At 42.7% G+C, this 22963-nt stretch overlaps 1 protein-coding gene across 2 annotated transcripts in view; it reads left to right on the top strand.

Moving 5' to 3' along the window:
- PRAG1 (PEAK1 related, kinase-activating pseudokinase 1) overlaps positions 1-22963 on the top strand; it is a 51677-nt gene that overhangs the window by 10482 nt on the left and 18232 nt on the right. For both annotated transcript variants that reach the window (XM_043560486.1, XM_043560495.1), the window contains one exon: positions 19863-20020. In XM_043560486.1, the coding sequence (XP_043416421.1) occupies positions 19863-20020 (158 nt within the window). The remainder of the gene's footprint in view (positions 1-19862; positions 20021-22963) is intronic.

Raw genomic sequence — 22963 nt, 5'->3', positions numbered from 1 at the left:
TAGGAGATAGGAATTACCATCCCCAATTTACAGATGACAAAACAGAGATAGAAGGAGCTGAAGTCACCTGCCAAAATTACACAACTGTCCCTGCTCCTAAATACATAGGGTGCTTCAGCAGGTGTAGGAAGTGAACAAGACATCTGTCTGCCTCCGGCCTGGGTTGGTTAGTGAGAAGCATGGGCTTTGAACTTGATCAGAAAATCAAGTTTACAATGCATCTGTCTTATCTATGGGCTGAGTGATCTTGAGCAAGCCACTTGCCATGACTGAGCCTCCCTAAAATTGGATGGTAATAACAATACTTTTATAACACCCTGTTGCTGAAAGACTCAAATGAGATGAACAGAATCCAGTAGAGGGTATAGTTATGTAGGCAAAAGCCACCTGGAGCTCTTGACTGTGGCAGGGACACCCACACCCTATAGGAAACTTCTGGCCCAATCCCAGGCACCCACCTGAACACCCCCTCATTCCTCAGAGAAGAAAGTAAACCTTTCTCATGTAAGAATTAAGGGCTTGGAGGAATCCAGTCACCATAGCAACATAACTCAGGGTTTGCATTAGCATCTGGGTTGAGATCTGAGGTTTTTGGCCCAGTTTATAGGATAAAACCATTGGATTATACATAGCTCAAACCAGGTGGGAATCTCAGAGGTCCTGGGTTCCAGCTCTTAAAAACAAAAAACAAACAAAAAAAGTTGTTAGTTTAAGGGCTTTTAGGAAAAAAAAGTCTGGGAAATAAATTTGGCTTAAGGGAGCCCAGAAAAGAGAAAAGAGCATCTGGTACTATTTAAAATAAAACAAACTCGTATATATTTTCATTTGGGGAAGATTTTTTAATCATTACTGACATGTCTTGAGTCATCACGTCTCCCTCATGAGGAGATAAGAGGACAGGCTTGGGACCATAAGCTGATTTTTAATTCTGGAACTCAGTACTTCTGAATCCTTCTGAGGAGGGTGCCAGAAACCCCCAGTCTTCAAATCTGGCAGGTCAGGGTGATGGCAAATTGGACCATTAATGAGAATACAGCCCACAGTTGATGCAGGACCAATACCAGTAGCACAGTGGTAACTATGTTAGGCTGATGTCAGTTTCCAAGATGGAAGATGTTAGAAGGTCTTTGAATGACATTCAAGGTTAACTTACTTTCTTTCCATGGGCCATTTGCTAATAGGTCCTATTTCTAAGAATCAGCCTCACTTTCAAGCAAAGAGAACGAATCTCATGAGGTGTATTAAATACACTCGACCCTCTTAGAGAAAGGGGTTGTTTCATGCAGGACAGTGTTACTTTTCACTTACATTTACTTAGTTCCTTCTGCTTTCTTGGACTATTCTGGAAGAACACAATCATTTTCTGGTTTGCCTGTTGTCCTGTTTTACAAAATTGTGGCTTGGAGGGGGAAAAAAAAAAAAAAAAGATGTTGAGAATGACCTGACTTTCCTGTGGTCTTATTTTGGATGTTTGGCCGTAGCTTGTCTGTCTGTCTGAGATATTGTCCTCCGTAAACTCCCATTAGGGTTCTGGAGAAAACTCTTGCTGTAATGTCATGTAGGACTTATTTCCCACAGGTTTGTCTCCTAACCAGAAGTACCTGTCAATCTTCACCTTTGAACTCTGCCCTAAACTGGGGCACTAAATCATTCCAGAGACTCAGTGAGGTCTGTCAGTCTAAGTAGGTGAGCCCGGATGTGCATGTGGTTGCCTTGGCAACAGCAGGTACCTACGGACCCAGACTGTACCTCAACTACTGGGAGGAAAACTAGGTGCACTTCAACACCTCTAAAGGGCTCCCAGCATAGGACATGGGCATTGAGAACCTTTGTCCTACATGACATTACAGCTATTCTCATTAAACTTCTTAGTTTAAATGTCATGTTCAAGACTTAAGGCAGTGTAATGAGAATAGCAGTGCCTGGGGGAAATAATTAAGATGCAGAAGAATCAAATTTATTTCTGCCTTTTATTTCTTCGCAGTTGCAAACCTGGTTTTAAATGACATATGGCTTTTGAGTGACAAGGTCAGTTGAGGGAGGATCATCTGATTAGGGCAGATGGGAATTTCACGGAGAAACCCCAAATTAGGATGAGAGGCCTGAACTGAGAGGAGGAGTTGGAGCCCAGCAAGGGAATAAGAACTCAGACAAGGTTTATATGGTTTTAGTGTCCAAAGGTCTGGCCCTAGGTGAGACTAATTGAAAGTAAAAAATTTCTCCGAAAAAGTGAGAGACGTTTACTTTTGAAGTTATCACTCATGCTGATTGTAATTTTAACCCACTACTTAACTGCATTCTCCCCTTCCTCTGGGGGGGTGGGTTCCAGAGAGCAGAGACAGAGTCTGTCCTCGGGCCTTTGCTCACGCTTGACTCCCCCCTCTCCCTCCCACATTCTTCTCGTCAGACAGGTGATGACAGGGTCACGGATGGAGCACTTTTCTGTCCACAGAAGTGGCCACTTGGCTAACCAGAGGGATCAAAATGACTTCATTGTGTGGTCTCTTGGTAACATGGACTCTCAGTATATGAGTACCATGGCCGGATTGGTATTTATCTCCAGACTCCATCTACAATCTGCGTAAAGCTCCAGATGCTTTATTCCTGCAATACTTTCTGCTATAGTGGATTATGGTGGGATGGCAACTATTTACTAGGAAATCCCATAGTGCTGATGGCTTTTCTGTGTGGCATTTTGAAAATCACAGTTTGTATTAGAAAACACTATATGTGCCTTGAGAATCTTCTCTGTGTTTAGCCTTTTTGACAAAGCTGAGATAAGTCGGCTGGAGGTCAATGTGGACCAGGGAAGAATGAATACTGGGGATACTTCAGGGAGAGAAACTGCCTGCACATATACTCACCAAGTTTGGCAAACAGAACAAAGCATATCCACAATGCAAGGTTAAGGTTAGATCCTGCTCCCGACCAGGAGCAAATTAATAGTTGGCTTCTTCCCGTGAGTTTGTGGATAGAACCTAAAACCACTGGATATCTAATGATGCTGTCTGGACCGGGGACCATTAACATTGATTCCTAGATTTCTCTTCTGTAATTTAAAAAAATTACTGAGTTGAGCAGTAGTCTATATCAAATATTTTGGAGGTTTTCTCCAGTTTTAAGCATACATTCATGGCTAAAGCTAGGGATTAGCGATTCTTTAATTCATCAGATATCTACTAACCGCCTACTTTCTATTATGTTCTAAGGTGCTAAAAGTCAGTCACTGGGGTTCTGCTCTTTAAGGCCCCTAAGGGTTGAGTTGGTATACATCGAATCAGTAGGTGTGTAACATGACCACCAACAGTTCTCCCTCTTCTTTGGTTTCCTTTGATGAGACTGGTCATCATAGCAACTGGATTCTCAGCACATTCTCATTCTGTTGAGTAACACAGAGGTAAGCTCAGCTTGGCGTCCAAGAGGAATGAAAGAATAGTCCTTTCTTTAAGTGTCTTTTGACTCGATCCAAGACCAAGCTTAGTACAAGTATATAGACAACCACTTATTTTTGAAAAGTCAGGGTTGAGGAAGATGCTCCTTGAAGGTCATGAGCATGCTTAGCCATCTGTAATAACACAGTATCCTGTGTGGTGCCTGGCACATAATAGATGCTCAAGAAATACTGGTTAAATTGGAGGCAGAGACCGAGCCCTGTTTATTTCAGTTTCTCCAAAAGCACTGTGCTTGAGAAAGAAGCAAGTAGCTTTAAACACTTGTATCAGTATCTTTCTGAAACCCAGGTTTCTGGATTGCCCCAGTACTCTGTTCATGCCTCTGTTTTGGTAATTAACACAGTATTGCCTTGCACTGCATTACATTGGATCCATATTTGTATCTCCTCAAGAAATTGTAAACTCCTAGGAGTGCAAGCACCATGTTTCATACATTTTTCTTTGACTTTCCCATAGGCTACCTTGTAGCACAGTGCCTGGGACATAGTAGGTATTCAATAAAGGATTATTGAATTGGGGGAAAAAAGCCAGAGCGAACTACACATCTTAGCCCGATTTTTCACTGGACAGCCCACTAGAATTCTGTGCCTAGCCTTGCTCAGTAGAACATTGTAACCTTGAGTAAAAGAAGCTGAAGTTAATAATTATTAATGCTTCAAGGTGGGCAAACACCATATAGGCACAATGCATCCTTTCATGGATTAATTTCCCTCTAATGATTATACATTTCAGTTTTGCAACTGGACTCATACTCTGCTGCCCTTTTTTTTTTTTTTTTTTTTTTAAGCTGAGCAGGTGTGTGGAACCAGCCCTCTCCTCTTTCCACAAAAATGTTCCTTTCAGGTAGTAATCACCTAAGGACTTTTTTCCCCAGCAGTGAGTCTCAAGAAATTCTAAGTGTGGCTTCACTTCTCTTGGGAATATATTTTTTATGCTTTCTGAGGTGGGTTGGAAAACACAAGTGTGGGGCATATGATCGAGCCCCCTTTGTCCATCAAGTGATCAGAGGGACTTTTTTGTAAATTTGCCTGCCTACTTTTTGGGTGTAGAACTCACCAGTTGGTGAGAAATGATCACGATTTGTGGTGCGAGTAATTTGTTGTTATTTTGAGATCGTTGGTCTGCTCACGAAAGGACTTCCTTTTATCAGGGTTGATAAACCAACTGCAAAGAATACTCAGTGGCCCTTTCTGCAGCTGATAACTTTCAGAGTTTAAGATCAGGCTTCATCCTCTGTACTAGAATTGCTCATTCTTGCTTTATATTGACTTTGGGACACATCCCTAAAGATGCTGGCTGTTAAGGTGCTCATGCTGTTTCCATACAACTTTGTAAAGCTGCCTGCTTTGTGTAGCTGTTGTCTAATGCCTTGGATGGCTTATTCTCTGTGCTTCTCGAACAGGCTGACTCACAGACACAGCTGTTCTCCATGGGGGCAGGGGGCAGAAGGGGAACTTCCAGATTCTAGAGTGCTTTGAAAACTCCTTCCCTTTTTACTCATCTTACTCTCCAGTATCCATTGCTGTCAGATGATCCGCTGACTTCCTTGTTTGCTGTTTTTCAGCCACTTCATGCCCATTTATGCATCTGCTATAAAAACTTATCTGAAGTCTACAACCTAGGAGGTTAATTGGCATTGTTACCATGTATGTTCCTGGGTTGCAGAAAGCCCTTCAGAATGGGTCTTGCTCTTCAGGGAGCTCCAAATGGCAGTCAAAATGAATGAGAAAATACAGCTACCCTGGATAAATGCAAGAACAGTTGGGATAAGTTGACATATCAGTAAGCAAAAGGACCTTGAAGATCAGGAAAAAAGGGAGGAAGTCTTTGGAATTTTAAAACGAGTCACAGTGGGGATGCACTTAAAGATAATTCTTATTAATATGTGCAGATCAAAAGGAAGGTTTTACGAAGGAATGTTTTTGAACCGTGAAGGCCATTAGGTTGCATCCTCCACACCAGTTCCAATCAATTGGAGTAGCAGCCTGGGAGCTCCACGTGGAAAACAGGGTGACCTGCGGGAAGGCTCCCCTTGATGTAGATGCCTGTGCTGGATATTTATCAATCCAAGTTTGGAATCTAAGATTGAGAATCTAAAATCTATAATGTAAAATCATTGGTGGTCAATAACTACTCCCTACACTAATTTAAGAGTTCCATACCTGGGAGACGATCTGTGTTCTGTACAACCCAAGCTGTCCTAAGCAGACTTTGGCAGACGGTGGTTGTCTCTTTGATTACAGCCTCAAAGTTCAGACTGTTAGTGTCAAAATGTTTTGTAGTCTCTTGATGAGCGGTTATGAATATTCCATGAATGTTAACCTTTTTGGAGATCTGTATTTGAGTAAATAAGAGTTAGCGTTATGTCTTTTACCCATTAAATAATGTGTGTTCACTTAGCCATACCCTCTTTTGTTTGTAGCAATGGTTTTCTTTTCTATGCCCTCAACAGGTGAGTGAGGGAGTAGGGTCAGGAAGTACGTCAAATCTTTTAGAGGGATAGTTTGAAAATGAAAATTTAGTGCTATAATATAAATTTAAATTTGGGAGATAAAAAACAAAACCATCGTTTTCATACACATAGAACATATAATTTTCTGAGTCTTCTTGGCTGGTGATGAGTTAGATTATCTGTTTCATAGAGATGTTCAATGTGGGGACAGAGCATGTCTCTTGAGGAGGAAGTACAAGAAAACAAAAGAACTGGGATAAGAATATTCACTGATCTGTTACATTTACTTGGTGACCTCCCATCAAATCTCTCAAAGTGTCTTTTGTATATTCACGTCCTCTCCAAAACCTGAAACAGAAATCGCCTCTACTGGTGAATCCTAAATCCAGCCCCTTGACCCTACTTCTTTTCTACTTTCAGTGCTGGTCCAAATTTCTTATAAAAGCAGAGAAACGTAATGAAAGAGACTCCTCACCGTTCAGAGTCTGAAGTTTTCTTGGTCTTGACAGTCATTTAGTCACTAAATATTGAGGACTTGGTATAGGTGGACCTAATATGAATTATTGAGTCAAATGAAGTATACATTCTGCCCCTACAATCTTCATTCCTCAGTGTTAGGCCTCAGAGAAACGCATAGGTCAATAAGGGAACGTATATGATGAAGGTCATTACAACATCCTTCACAGTGGCAGGTGGTTGGTACAAGCCCACATATTCCTTTCTAGGAAAACAGAAGAGTAAAATGTCATGGTTGTGAAATGAAATACTTAACAGTAGTCAGAAGCTGTGGGCTGGATGTATAATCAGAAACATGGATGAACCTTGAACTAGTATCAAGTGAAATAACAGAGAGGCAGAACAAGATCTGTAACACAATGTAATGAATATAAATTGAAAACATGTAAAGTAACCCCATATCTTTTTAAAACATAAATCCAAGGGTATATATCCAAGGAAACCCAGTGAGTACCTGGAAATGGGAAATTGGGAAAGTGGAGAATAAGTGTAGAGATGGGGATGAAGGGAAAAACTAAAATAACACAGATCAATGTGAAGGTGTTTCATTAATCGAAGCATACGATGATCTCACCTCTCTACACTTGAAGTAAACAGGAACATAAGAAAGACTGAATCATGAGAGAGAGAGAGAGAGAGAGAGAGGACTTATTTGCCAGAGATAAGGATGGCAACAAAGAATATAAAGAAAAATGAATGTTTGGAAGAGCTTGTCATAGCTGCTTTGGAGAATGGGAGGTCAAGTGCAAGGATTCCCAGGAAGCCCCCAGAGCTAGCTGAAGGCAGGGAACGTGAATCAATTGTGGCCCCAGGCTGCACGGTTATGCACTTTCCTGGAGAAGCACTGGCCGACTGACTGGTGCAGGAGTGAAGATGGCGGATGATTGTCGTTACCCAGTGTGATGTCCTGATTTGTAATAAGAAATAAATCGTTGGTCTTCGTTCCTGTTTCTAGTACAGAGCTCCTAAAACTCGCCCGACTCCACGAGTTTCCTAGGAGCCATAAAGGTGTGTTTTATTATGTTAATGAGGTGACTTTTGGACCCACCTAAGGATGGGGGCTGGTTGCCAGGAAATCAGCCTGGTGATTACAGGGTTAGAACTTTCAGTCCCACCCCCTAGCCCCTGGGGAGGCGTGAGCGGCTGGAGGTTGACTCAGTCTTCTGTGGCCAGTGATTTGATCCACCGTGCCAATGTAACGAGGCTTCCATTAGACCCCGAAAGGATGGCGTTTGGAGAGTTACAAGGTTGGTGAACCTGTGGAGATGTGGGCAGAGCGGTGCACCGGCAGAGGTCACGGAGGCTCCGCGCCCGTTCTCGATACCTTATCCTATGCGTCTCTTCTGTCTGGCTGCTCCCGGGTTACCTTCTGTTAGTGAAATGTTCCTCTGAGTTCTGTGAGCTGCTCTAGCAAATGAATCGGACCCATGGAAGAGATTGTGGGAACCTCTGATCTATAGCCTGTTGGTCAGGAGCACAGGTGGCATCATGAACCTGTGATTTTCCTGGGCGGTTTAGCGGGGCTGAGCCCTTAACCTGCAGAATCTGATGCTGTCTCCGGGTTAGCTTGTGTCAGAATTGAGTTGAATGGTAGGACACCCACCTGGTGAGAATCAGTGGGGTAGGGAAACCCTACCACCATGGTGGAATTGGGTGACCACAACCCTTACTTAGGTTGGGGAGGTGCCAGCCAGGACGGAGGCCAGGGTGATGGGGCTGTTGAGAAGCAGCTAACGGGGCTGAAGAAGTGACCTGTGAGTGGGAAAGGAACCTCATCCTTTTTGGGCAACAGACTGGGCTGGAGTGGGGCGTGGAGAAGCAGATCATGTAGGGGCTTTGTTGCAAATAGTCTGACTCTCCCAAGCCAGCAGGACAGGACCAAAGTCTAATTTAAATACACACAGAGGTCTTAAGCCAATAGTTGGGCTCAGAAACTGGGTCGACCAAGTAGATCTGGAGCATTTGCTGAGTCAAGAGAAAGAGGGAAAGAGAATTCTGAAAGCGTGGTTGCCAAAACCAGTCATCTACAAACAGGAAGATTCTGGTCAGGCACAGATCATATTGGTGGCTGGATTCCAACAGGAATAGGTCAGGAATAGAACAGTAATTCCCAAATGGGTGAGTAAGAATTCGCTACTACTATGGTTTACTCAACCACCAGAGTCCGCCAGTGGGGGCGGAGAGGGGCTGTGAACAAGGAAGGAATCCTGGGAGGTTCTGTTTTGCAGGTGGGAAGCAGGCTAATGTAACAAAAGAGGTTCTTGCATTGCTGAATTTGTGTATAATGGAGCTCAGCAACCTGGTCAGATGTGGGCTTTGTCAGCCCCTGAGCCTGGGGCTACACTACAAATTACCAAGGTCTTGAATACGAACATTCAAACTGAGGTCTGGTTGATAGAAAGAGAAGTTCTTCCTACTTATTTTAGAATAATGCGTGCCTTCGGAGCCTCATCCTGATGGAACCACAACGAAAGTAGAGGTAATGAGAGTGACGTCCGCAACCCATCGCTGTTTTCTGCATCTCTCCAGTTAGAAACCCCAGTTTACTAGAGACAGCGGAGTCTCCCTGTGTGTCTGTCTCTGTCTGTCTCCCCATCCCATCCATTCATCTTTCTGTATAAGTAACACCCTCTGTGTATCTGGTGCTGTTTTTACCACTTAGTAAGTATTAACTCATTGACACTTCCTAACAGCCCCATGAGATAAGTATTATTGTTACCCCCTTTAGGATGGATGGGATAGATGAGAGGCTGAAGCACAGAGAGATCAGATGCCCTTTCCAAGGCACCCAGCCTGGAAGCAGTGGAGCCGGGATCCAAACCGGGCAGCAGAGCCCGTGTGTTCAGGGTCTTAACCACCACATTGGAGGTCTTCCTAGGTGACTCTGAAACCCATCGGGGAAGTTATGCAAATGCCTGTGTGGCTGCTCTTCCTAATGGCTCCTGAGGGTCCTCCCACGCTGCGCTGGCCTGTAGGTGGGGCAGGCAGCGGGCGGTGCCCCTCTGTGGATTGCAGCTGCTTGGTGGTCCACTCGTTACTCATCTTTTCATCTCTTCCTTTCTGCCCCTGTGTGAACGGATGGAAGACCGTCCTCCTTGACTTTCCAGGCCGGGACGTGAGGCCTCTGTTCTTAGATGATCATATTGGAGATGAAAGTGTAGCGCACTGGTGACGGGGTCTCTCCTAGTCTGCCCCTTAGCGGCTCCTCGTCTGCCCTTAGCCTCAGCTTCCCACGACAGGTACCTCCAAACCTCTGCCTTCTTCGCTCCTTCACCTGGCAGCCCAGAGCTTCTCTAGGAAAGTACACAAAAATTACCCCGCAGACGGGGGCTGCAGATTAAGGAACTTTTTTTTTCCTGAGACCTGAAAGGTCATCTTTTAAAAATATTTGTATCTCTCAATGCCAAAGTATGTCTGCATATAGTCAGGGCAAATGCCTGCAAATTTCCGTTTGACCAATTTAAGCATTTTTATCCTTCCCTAAAACCAACTACTGACCTAAATGTGTGTGTTCCTGTGTGTGTGTGTGTATACGTCCCTATTTTTAAAAATAAATATGGCTTTATTCCTATTTTTAAATGGTTTTCCACTGAACCAAAGGGTGTTTCAGCTTGTGGACTGTGGAAGTCACTAGTGCATTAACTGTAGATGCAAATGAACAGGCCTGCACCATGGGGAACATTGAGGTCACCTGACCGAAAATGAAACTGATTTCCTATCTTTACACACGCTAATAAATCTGTGGGGAAACGTGCCCCCAGAGGAGACTGGACTTATTAGCCCTTGCAGGTGGCTCATAGATACTTGGAAAATAACCCCCTTCACATCTTCATCAAAGAGAATCAATGATAAAAACAATACAAACTCTCTGGCATAGTTATCTGCCTTTCTCATCCCATCTCTTGGAGAAAAAAATTTTTTTAACCACAAGATTTGTGAAAATTCAGGATATTTGGGGACTGTTGTATTTTGTAAATATGAGAAAGTTTCAGCTGTCGAATCCAGCTTTATGGAGGGGTGCTCGCTCAGTGTTCCTGCCTTTTGCAAGTTTTGCTGGACAAGTGTAATTCTTTTCTAAAAGGAAACTTTTTTCCTCCCAGATGCTACCGAGTTACTGAAACAGAGGCAGATAAACTTAATCAAGAACTATTTAATAATTCCTGTGGGTTCCAGTATACTCTGACTATGATACAACTCCTCAAACAGCTTATAATTTGGGTGTGGTAACAAGCCCATTTCACATGAAACAATTAGAATAATCTAACCAGGATTATAACCTAATGCCCAGTGATGTGAATCAGATTCAGTTGGGTGTGAGGTCCAGCAGAAGCAGAAGAGCCAGAAAAGACTGCAGTGGTTTGGGAGGGATTTGTAGGTAAGTGATACTGATGCTGGGTCTTGAGGAATGTAAAGGTTTGAAAGGGAGAGACAGTGGTTTCCCCAGAGCCAGGGTGGGGAGGGGACAGTTAATGTAGAGTGCTTTGGGGACAATGGGAGACTAGCCCAATCAGAGCAAAGGATTTAGGAGGGAAAGTAGTAGTATATTAATCAAAATGGTAATTTTTTTTTCAAACAAGGAGTCCAGTCAGATGTTCTAATATATAAACAGTGTGTGTGTATGTGTGTGTGTGGCGGGGGGAGGAATATTTGAAATTGAGATTGGCAAAGAATATCTGGGGTGTGTGTTTCAGTTACCACAGAGGACCCGAGATCTAATGGGGTGTCCCGGGTTACGAATACTTAACAAGAGCTCTGTGTAGGGCTCATCAGGGTCAGCCATCATTATGGGAGCAGTATTTTAGAAAGATTTTGAGTCAGGATGCTCAGCCCCAAGGCTGCAGATCTATTCTGAAGGTTTGGATTGAACCCCCTATATACTGTCTTAGAGGAGCTTGGTAAATATTTATCTCCCGATTGTAGGTTTGTTGAAGCAGGGATGGCATCACCTCTACTCACTGTTGTATCTCTAACACCTAACACAGTGCTCACCATGAGTAGGCAGTCAAAATTTATTTCTTGAAAACCTTGGGAATGGTATTCAGGATAGACAGGACAGGGGGCACACTCCGGATGATACAGGCATAAGAGAAGTAAATTCAGGTGCTCTTATTTACTGAGCAAACCCAGTGTTTCAGCTTGAATCATTCAACGATTTTGACCTTAGGATGTGGCTAAATAGTAGAGAATAAGTGGGGTGAAGCTTGCCGTGTTTCAGAGTGCATTTGAATTGCCTCAAACTTGGAGCCCAACAAGACAATTGGAGATTGAAAGCCTCAGGTCAGAGGCAGCGCCGTCCCCACTTTCCTGTGCTTTAGCAGGAAGTGCATTTTATAGAAAAGTCAGAGAGGAACTGAGGGGAAAGGAGAGCTCTGAGCGGTGAATTCACAGCAGGCTGACGAGGCGTTCTGCCACCCGCTGCCGAAGCTGGCCCTCCTCCTCAGGGCTGCTCCATGGGACCCCGCAGTCACTGGCCCAGCCTGTCCCCGGGCTCTGGGAGGCCATGCCGATGAGGACGGCACCACAGGCCAGAGTCTAGGATGGTAAGAGGTTCTCATTCTTTTATCTGGGCATGACTTGACTTATTTGCATCTAAAACTCGTCTGTTTTCACTTCTTCTTGGCAATTTAAAAAAAAATGTGTATCGAATCTTCTACCCTGTTCGTGTTTCAGAGCTAGCTCACGGGTCTTCCCCGAGTCATCACCAGACTTAGCAGTGAATGTGACCCATCCGAGGACTTGGTGCTTGTGTACCAGGGTCTGGAGACCCGGTCTAAAACTGCACGCTGGTGTTACTTGGGTTTTCCCAGCTCCTGCCCCAGAGGCAAAGAGAACTCTTCCCCCAAATGCAGGTGAACTGAACACAAGTGAGGGCAGTGACAGCGAGCCTTTGCCGCAGTCACACTTTGAACTGTGCTGTCCTATGAGGAACCTAGCAGCCATGCAGAGTTGGGGATGCAGTCTCTACTACGTTGTAAAGGGCCCGGCATCCGTTAAGGATTTCGGATGTCCTAAAAGCTCGGGGGTATTTTTAGATGAGACTGGTTCCTATGAATGAGGAAGTCTGGCAGATGGCTCTTCCGCCCGGATGATTTTTTTTTTCCAGCTTTCTACCAATACGGTACAGAGAAAACCCTGGCAGGGCTGGATTCTCTGAGGACAATGGGGGGAAAAGCCATTCTGAAAACACCGGGCAGCAGCTGCAGGGCTCATTCTCTAAGGACACTGTGCCACTGGCCGTGTATTTCATCCGACTCTCCTGTGACTGTGTCTAATCAACGGGAGGCAGGAAAGGAAGTCTGAGCAAGAACAAATCGTTTATCACACTGCGCGAGCAAAGACATCTGTGCGGACCGCACTTGCCCTGCAGCTGATAAGAATGTTATTTACCACCCAGAGAGGAAAGACTGGAGTGTGTGGTTTCGGCCCGTTGAAGCCACTTCCTTAAATCACATGACATCAGATTTCATCTTATAGGTGGTTTGCACCCATTTTCTGAAAGACAAACTATCATTAATGAGGGGAAAGTGCCTTTAAAAACAATCAGTAGAGTCTTGCTGTGCGTTGTTGACTGTGGTCATTTGGCCTTATGTCTGATAGACCAATCCAGGAGGGCTCAGAATAGTCACCTTCAGGATATTAAGCCTTTTCCAGGGATCCTTGAGAAATCTGTTGCATACATAGGACACACAGAAACAACTTGATTGCCAGTCTCTGCTTTGATGGCAAGCCTCCCTTTCATTTTGAAATCTGATGTAGTTTTGCTTATTCCCTCACTGAAGTGGCAATTCTTTTAAGAAGGCAGATGACACAGGCTTCCAGGATGTTTTGATGCAATTCATAGAAATGAGTCATCAGTCCCAAGATTTCGCTAGTAAGAGAAAGGGTTACCCCTTTTCTTCCCCATTTACACCAGAGCATTTCAAATGCCTACTGAGTTTTTGTGACCTGGAGGGAGCCTGTGCTTCTTAAGCCTTTTTAGTAGAGAAACAGTAGTAATATTCCCAGAAGCCATTCCCAGAAACCTGAAAACTCCACTTGTGCTTAGATATTTAGATTTACCGAGGTTTACTTTTGGAAGCTCCCCACTTCTCTACACACACACACACACACATGCACACACGCACGCACACACATGCAACACACACATACGTGCACACTGCAGAAGGTTTACCCTGCAACCAAAGAATAATCTTATTTCGTCTGCCTTTACTTGGTGAGTTCAAGACTGTGACTTCCCCCTCACTGTGACTAGATTTGGAAGTACTAATTTCTGAAGTCTCAGAAGAATGGTTCAGTCTGAGAGGTAACTTTTTCCACCTGTAAGGCTATTCTGGGGTACAACTAACCTTCACTGAATCTGCCTGTCCCGCTGTGGGGCCTGCTGGGTCATCCTTCCTGTTCCTTGCCTTTTCAGACAGTCAGCAACAGGTGAACAAGAAAGCTGACCTGGGCTCAAGAAAGCTGACCTAGGCTCAGGGAAGTCCTAGGGACTTCCTTTCCTCCTAGAAATGCTCATTTTCAATTTATCGAATATTTCAAGCACACAGTGAAGTTCAAACAAGAACTTTCCTATGTGTCCTCCAAAGATTTTTCAAGCATTATTAACATTTTGCCATTTTAGAAAAATAAAACATCACAGGCACAGGGGAAGATCACTTTGTATCCAGTTTTTGTTTCAGTCTCCCGTTGTTACCCAGAGTATTCACTGTCTTGAACTTGAGGAGGATTACTCTACATTTTACTCTCTATATATGATTAAAAAAAATTATAGCATCATTATGTACTTTTAAAATGTATTTAAATGGCATCACGTTGTACCCGAGGCCTTTTGCAAGCTACTTTTTTTTTTGTTTTTTGCAGAAATTTCTTTCATTGAAGCATAATTGACATACAATATTACATTAGTTTTAGGTTTATAAACATAGCGATTCAACAATTACGTACATTATGAAATGCTCACCATGTGTAGTTACCGTCTGTCACCATACAAAGTTATTACAATATGATCAACCATATTCCCTATGCTGTACTTTTCATCCCTGTGACGTATTTATTTTATAACTGGAAGTTTGAACCTCTTGATCCCCTTCACCTCTTTCAACTGTCTACCCCCCACCCCCTCACCACTTCCTTCCCTTCTGGCAATCACTTTTTTTGTTCCCTGCATTTATGAGTCTATTTCTTTTGTTTGTTTGTTTACGTTGCTTTTTAGATCCCACATATAAGTGGACTCATATGGTATTTGTCTTTCTCTGTCTAATTTCACTTAGCATAATACCCCCCTGGGTACATCCATGTTGTTACAGAAGGCAAGTTATCATTCTTTTTTATGACAGAGTAATATTCTATGGTGTGTATATACACCTGTTCCTTATTCCTTTATCTGCTCATCTATCAGTGGACGCTTGGATTGCTTCCATATGTTGGCTATTGTAAATATGCTGCAGTAAACATAGGGGTGCTTGTATCTTTTCAAATTAGTATTCTTTTTTTAGGTAGATACCCAGAAATTGCTGGGTCATATGGTTTTCCTATTTTTAATTTTTTGAGGAACCTCCATACTGGTTTCCACAGTGGCTACACCAGTTAGCATTCCTACCAACAGTGCAAGATGGTTCCTTTCTCTACACAGCCTTGCTGACAGTTGTTATTTCTTGTCTTTTTGATGCTGGCCATTCTGACTGGTGTGAGATGACCATCTCATTGTGGTTTTGCTTTGCAGCAAGCTACTTTTAACATTAACATTTAAGGATCACTTCAATATCAGTACCTCAAAATCAAGTTCATTTATTTTTGAATGCTTTCTCATCTTCCATCTTAAGACTGTACCACAATGTATCCATTCCTTTATTGATGGACACCCGACTGTTTATGATTCTGTTCTTGCTGTTAGGAACACCGAGTATAACCTTGTCCGTGTGTGAGAATTTCTCTAGATCAGCAATGTACAGTACAGTAGCCAATAGCTTAAAAAGCAGCTACTCTAAATTGCACTGTGCTGTAAGTGTAAAATACACACCAGATTTTGAAGACTTAGACTGAAAAAAAAAAGTACAATATCTCATTAATGATTTTTATCCCCATTGCATATTAAGATGACAATATTTTTTATATATCTTGTTAAATAAATATATCGTTAAAATAATTTCACCTATAATTTGGCTACTGAAAAGTTTAAAATTATATGTATGACTTGCGTTATAATTTTATTGGACAAGACTGTTCTAGATCAGGAGTTAGCAATCTACCATCCATAGTGTGGTCATCTGTGTCTGTGAATAAAGTTTTATTGGAAAGCATGCCCATTTACTTACACGAAGTCTATGACTGCTTTCCTGCTTCAACGGCAGAGTTGAGTAGTTGTAACAGAGATCGTATGATCCATAAGCCTAAAATATCTACCATCTGGCCCTTTAAGGAAATGTTTGTTGACTCCTTTTCTAGAGCAATGGTTTTTAGCCTTTATCATGATCCAACAAGCACACACCTGAAACAAAAGTTTCACAAAACATTTCAAAAGTCCTTACTATAACATGTTCATATTTTCTGGTCACATAGCATATTTCGTTAAAATAAACTGCTGGTAAGGTGCCGTGACTCACTAAATTGACTTAGCCATTCATTCACTACTAGTGATTTAAATAACATTGTTCAAAGATATATATCCAAAGATATATATCCAAAGAACATTGTGTGTGTGTGTGTGTGTGTGTGTGTGTGTGTGTGTGTACACACCAATCTACAGTCCCACACAGTGCGAGAAAGTTCTCATTTTCCCACATCCTTGACAAAACCTGATATTGCCAGACTGATCTGATAGATGTGAAATGGAATCTCATTTTATGTATTTATAATCTGATTACAGTTGATCATCTTTTCATATGTCAATTGATCTTTCATATTTTTTCTTTTGTGAATTACCTGTTCATACCCATTGCCCTTTTTTTAATAGCATCATTTGTCTGTTGATTTTTTTTAACATTCTGAATACCAATACTTTATTAGTTATATAGATTGCAAATGTGTGTACATTTGGGTACAAATGGGTACCAGTCCCAGGTTTGGCTTTTTTCCTTTTATGGTGTCTTTATTTTATCAGAGAGGATTTTTACATTTTAATGTTTATTTTTATTTAATTATTTCTCTTGAGAGAGGGGGAGAGGGGCCGAGAGAGGGAGACAGAATGGCAAGCAGCCTCCGTGCTCAGCACAAAGCCCTATCTGGGGCTTGATCCCACAACTATGAGATTATGACCTGAGCCAAAATCAAGATTTGGACGCTTACCCTACTGAGCCACCCAGGCTCCCCAGGAGCTGTACGTTTTTTTTTTTTAATGTTTTTAAAAAAAAGTTTTTTTTAATGTTTATTTATTTTTGAGAGAGACAGAGAAAGAACGTGAGAGGCAGAGGGGCAGAGAGAGAAGGAGACACAGAATCTGAAGCAAGCTCCAGGCTCCAAGCTGTCACCACAGAGCCTGACGTGGGGCTTGAACTCACAAGTGCAAGATCTTGACCTGAGCCGAAGTCAGCGGCTTAACCACCTGAGCCACCCAGGAGCCCCAGGAGCTTTACATTTTAAAGAATCAAGTTGATCTGTCTTTTCCTTTATGGTTTCTACTTTAAAAAATTTTTCATTTAACAGATCCTTCCTATCCCAAGGTCATAAACTTTTTCTTCTAACAGATTTTAAATCTTAGGTTTTGGCCTGTTACAAATAGCTAGCGTGTAAGTACCATAAACTGACATGTTTGTTCTTCAATCACTGATACAACACTACATTTGCACACAGCAAGTTCCTGAACATGGATCTGCTTCTTGGATCTCTGTCCTCAAAACATGATTGCAAGTTTATCAGAAACACATATGTACTGACCCACTTAGAGTCCAACCAGGTCTAGATGGTTTTATAGGCAAGTTTCAGTAATCTTTCAAGGAGCACACAATCCCTATCTTCTATAAACTACGCAAGGTGATTGAGAAAAAGAAAGTTACCCAACTCATTTTATGATTCTAAGCTAACCTTTATACTTTTGTACTAGTTACGAACAGTATAGGAAAGAAAAATTATGAGCTAACCTCACATTTGAATGTAAGTGTAAAAATCCTAAGTGAAATATTTGTAAAAAGAATCCAGCAATGTGTACTAAAATAAGTTTATACAAAGTGTGCAAGCGTGGGTTCATTTAAGAAGAGCTGTTAATGTAAATCATCACATTAACAGAATAAAGGAGGAAACAGTTTGCCTTTTTTGTACATGTAGAAAAAGCATTTGCTAAAATCTGATAACTGTAAATGATTTAGAATATAAAACTTTAGATAACTTGGAAGAGAAATACACTTCCTTAACCTCATAAAGAGCATCTTCCAGAACCTACAGCAAACGCACTTTGTTGAAGTATCCCTTGCACTGTTCTGGTATTGAGTTCCCTCTTTGATCTGGCACCCCAGCATTTTTCTTCCTCTCGGTGCTTTGCTATAAATAACTGTGTGTGTGTGTGTGTGTGTGTGTGTGTGTGTGTGTGTGTGTCTGTACACTCACACATTTATGTATTTTTTAGTTTTATCTCTTTATATACATTTCATTCAGTGTTTTTCTAAGTTTGTAGAATGGGGAGTTTTGCCAGCTCAGCAGCTCTGGTGCTGGAATTTCTCCCTTGGCAATTCTCTGGGCCTGAGAACCGAGGGACTCCAGAGGCCATTTTGGAGGGGGGCAGGGTAGTTGTGTTGCCGCCTACTTGGCTTCACTCTTAGACCGAGGAGTTGTCATTACTCACAACTTTGTAGCTAGGCATCATCTGCAAAAGTCATTATTGAGATTTGATGAGAATAGAAACAATTGACAAAACTTTTCTATGATTTTATTTTGCCAGAGGGTAAAATAAAGATAATCTACTGCCACAGCACTTCCTAAAGATCTGATATTTCCCAGATCCCTACAGTGACATTAAAATGTAAGCAATATTATTAGTTGCAACCTTTGCCATCACTGTCACAGCTACACTTGACAGGGGCGCCTGGGTGGCTCAGTTGGTTAAGCGTCTGACTTCGGCCCAGGTCATGATCTCGTGGTTTGTGGGTTTGAGCCCCACGTCAGGCTCTGTGCTGACAGCTCGGAGCCTGGAGCCTGCTTCCGATTCTGGGTCTCCCTCTCTCTCTTCTCCTCCCCAGCTCATGCTCTGTTTCTCTGTCTCTCTGTATCTCAAAAATAAACACTAAAAAAAACCACAAAAGCAAAACAACTACACTTGACAGCTTTAAAAAGGTTTTTACTGTGGCTCTAAGAATTGGAGGTGTGGAGAAGGACATGTTCCTGGCGAGTATTTTCATGGTGGCTAACAGACTTTCTCTAAACTTTCTGGTAATAAGCAAGGGATCCCAGTGACTGTGAAGACTAATTCAGGGCCTGGAGATGTTGAGCACAAAGAACAATCAATAAATTCTTGACTGTAAGGTCATGTGCATGAAATAAGGCGGTTCTGATGCCAAATCAATACTGCATTGTATATTTCCTGCAGCAGATATCGAGATATAGATCTGCCGGAGTGGGAACAGGAATGTCATCAGGAAATACCAGTTCAGACAAATCTGGGTTACCACCTACAGGGAAAGAGCCGGATTGATTGTGGCCTGCCTCACTTTGTGGCGAAAATGTCAGGTCAGAGTGAATATTCATGTAGTCCTTGGAAAAGGGGGAAGGAGAAATCAATAAGGTACACCACTCTATCTGATAATGGCAGTGTTTTCTCCGAGGCAAGTAATTTTTTTCTTGGACTTGGTGTTCCTGTCCCTGATTTGTTGGTCACGGTGTCTTCAGAGATGCAACAAAAGATTTCATAGAAAGCCTAAGGGCAGATTCTGTACTTCAGGAAGAAAGGTTATGTTAACATGTTTCTGAGGATCACACTAGAGGTCTGGTTACATTGATACAAAGTTTTCCTTGATTCCAAGGAACAAACTAGACCCTTTGAAGCTATGTCAGGAGAGCACCAGGCAGAAAGAAATCCCACGTCGTTAATCCCAATTTGCAATTCGCTTATCCTGTGATCTTGCACAAACTATCCAATCTCAGTATATCTCCAGACATTGATTTGTGTGATCGTGTTCGGTTTTTTCTCTGTAGAGATGTTATACACCGTACAGTAGGTGACATAAATGTTTTGGTAGACGGGGCAAAGAATACGATGGCAGTTCCTCCCAAATCATGATTTTGGCATTTGTCTCAATTTCATAGACTCACTCCTCCTAACTACACTGGAGCAATCTCCTACCATTCATGTGCATAAAGTTCCAAAAGGGTCCGTGTTCTCCCTTCCCAGAATCATTTTTTCAAAGCTTGCTGGTATTATCAGGCTTCAGGAACATAGTAGGTTCATGATCCATCGGACTGGTTTTTGAATGGAAACCAAACTAATTGCTTTTACTGTGTGTTCTTGCCTCTTCCAGGCATCTTTTAAAGATGAACAAGAGTAGCTCTGATTTGGAAAAAGTGAGCCAGGGCTCCGCAGAGAGCCTCAGCCCTCCCTGCAGAGGCGTCCACGTCAGCTTCACCACGGGTTCCACGGACAGCCTGGCCTCGGACTCCAGGACCTGCAGCGATGGAGGTAACAGACTCCACCTTGCTGGGGAGGCTTAGATTCTCCCAAGTCTGGAAGGCTAGCCCTCAGCTTGCTGCCAGGATTTGGAATGGCTGAACTAGACCCACTGTCTCCGTCCTGTTTTCCCCATGAGGTAGACTCCACCGAGGAGCAGTGGGCATTAATTCTCTCTTGAATACAGGACAAGGTGCCTCGTCCCGTGCTGCCCTTTCTACTTACATACATTGCATCCCTGTGGAACGAGGCGGAGGAAGCTCAAGGTGAAAGCATATTGAAAGACTCCTGATTCCTTGGGTGATAAGCCATTTATATATAGGTCTGCTCTCCATTTCTGTCCTCGGGATTGCTTCTCAGGGGATTAGGTACATGCCAACCACAAGTTTTCACCCTCTGTGCTTCTCTCTCTCTCTGTCCTTCTTTCTCCCCCTCCCGCAGCTCGTTTGCCCTTTTACGTGCATGATTGCACACACACATGCACACGCTTACTTGGACACAGCGGGTGCTTGCATAAATGTTTGTTGTATTAAAGCACGGAGGCTTCATTAGTCTACTGTCCATCCCACTCCCTGGATAAAGCTCTTAGGCGTAGTAATGTGGGTATGTCCCGATTGGGCATATTCCTCAGAAGGAAGTCTTGTGTTTCTGTAGTTGGGACAGGTAATAGTAAAACCTCTCATTATTTAGACATTGTGTGTGTGTGTGTGTGTGTGTGTGTGTGTGTGTCCTCTGCTGCATTTCTCTTAAACTCCTTTAGCGTGTGACGTTTCGACATGTGCTAACACGACGGCCTTTCTCGCTCCTGTGGACACATTTCTTCCCAGTAGGCAATTTTGGAGTCGAGGTTTCCGTCATGAATTCATGATCACTAACAATTTTCCATCTGAGAGATGAGTACTGCTAACACTGAAGCATGTGTCATAAGTCAGCCTGTGGTGTGTTCTTATGGGAAACTTCTGAAAGCTCAGACTTAAAAACAGGAAATATCTTAATCTCGATTAGGTGGGACATAGCAAAAGAGGCTTTCCTTTTTCTGCAGATTTTCCTGGGATTTCATCTTTTCCCTTTTCCCATCCCATTGTGCAAAAATTCTACGAGGTGGATTATTCCACAGAGGGCTGGGCGGGGCACGTGAACCATTGGACCCTGTGCCCTGACGTGCTTTCTGGGGGACGATGGGTGATTCTGAGGGAGCAGTGTACGTTGGAGCCCCCCGCTGGCCACCAGCCAGCTCGCCTTGATGTGAACTCTCCCGAACTACCTGGGTACGTGGCTTCTCAGAACCAGCAAATCATGACTCTTGCTCTCAGGACTCTGAAGGTCTAGCTAGGGAGACAAGACTAAAAACACATGACACATGGGTGGCTTGTCTAAGCTAGGAGATTGGGCTTCCCAGAACATGAATGCTCTCAAGGCTTCCAGAAGAGAAAGGAGTCAGTGAGGGTTGAGGAAGCGTTCAGGGAAGTTGCTTGGAGAAGATGGCACTTGAGCTCATGTCTCAAGTGCGATTAGAACTGATGAGGGAGAGGGAGGAAAGAGCTTTGTAGGTTAAGGAAGAAGTGGGAAATACGGAGCCATTGGGGATTAGGAATACAGTGGCGACACCTAACTCGGGCATTTTCTAATCCAAATGAATGTATTTTCATGGTTCTTCTTTTATCATGAACCTGTTCTGCAATGGAAATGCACTTCAAAACTTGGATTCCTAGATCAACGAAAAGTATGTACCCTGGGTCCTTAGAGTGAACCATTTCTATTTGCTGCTCCTGCGGATGGCTCTGTACCCCAGACCATGCTTTGCAGCTGGCAAGAGACCAACACCTTCTCTCTCTATTCTTTCTCTCTCTCTCTTCTTTCTGTGTCTCTCTGTCTCTCTGGCCATGAAATGTAAGAAGCTCTCAGTCTGCTTCTCCTCGTTAACCAAGGCGGCTTGCTGTAGATCTGTTCCTGGACAGTCATCTTTCAGTCCCATGAATTCTTACTCACTTTTACCTTATAAAACTAATATTGAAATATTTACCCATCACGCCTTTTGTGGCTAATATTGCAGCTGAAAGAGGGGAGCTAAATAAGAGAGGTAGAGTTCGTTCAAGCTGAAGTTCCTGGAGACCAGAATGTAGTGTCTACTCCTCTAATATTATATATGAAGTCAAAAGATATCATTAGACTACTTGGTTTGTCAGGAAGAATTCGCTAATGAAAAAGATGCATTCCGCAGGCTATTTATATCTGCAGTAAAGTGAGTTGAGGACAAAGTCATTCCAGAGCGTATCCTAACAGAGTATGTAAATTTCTCAGAAGCTTATCAGAGTTAGTGGTTAAAGTTAGTTTTCGACTATTTGGGTTTTGTGGCAAATAATAATAATAGATTTTATAAGAAGAGCAAACATAGCTGGAATCTATAACTTTGTTGCATTTTGGAAACCAGTTTGTCTAAATTGTATATTTTTATATCAAGATTCATTTCACCTCTTTGTGCTTCTGAGGCATCTCATACTTCTCAAAGCACATCTGTTATCCCATTTGTCCATATGGGCAATTCAGTTGAACAGTGAGTCAACTCAGTGGCAGGAAAAATCCGTCTAAGCAGTTGTTTGGTTTATGCTCAGTTTGGGAGGGACAAACTGCATGTGTCAGGACAGATCCATGGATGTTGCCAAGAGATCATCTGTAGTGAATAGATGGGAGGCAAAATGCTCAGCTAGACAGTCATCACAAATGGTCATCAGAAAGTGAAAGAAAGAAAGAAAGAAAGAAAGAAAGAAAGAAAGAAAGAAAGAAAGAAAGAAAGAAAGAAAGAAAGAAAGAAAGAGAGAGAAAGAAAAAAGAAGAGAGAAAGAAAGTCATCGGAAGACTCTTGGGCTTTAAATGATTCCTGTTAATTTTTTTTAATGTTTATTTAGTTTTGAGAGAGACAGAGCACAAATGGGGGGGGGGCGAGGGGCAGAGAGA

This window comes from Prionailurus bengalensis, chromosome B1, assembly GCF_016509475.1.
Source record: "Prionailurus bengalensis isolate Pbe53 chromosome B1, Fcat_Pben_1.1_paternal_pri, whole genome shotgun sequence".
NCBI classification, from domain to species: Eukaryota; Metazoa; Chordata; class Mammalia; order Carnivora; family Felidae; genus Prionailurus; species Prionailurus bengalensis.
The sequence above is the reverse complement of the archived record's forward strand: the minus strand, read 5'-3'. Positions and strand labels throughout refer to the sequence as shown.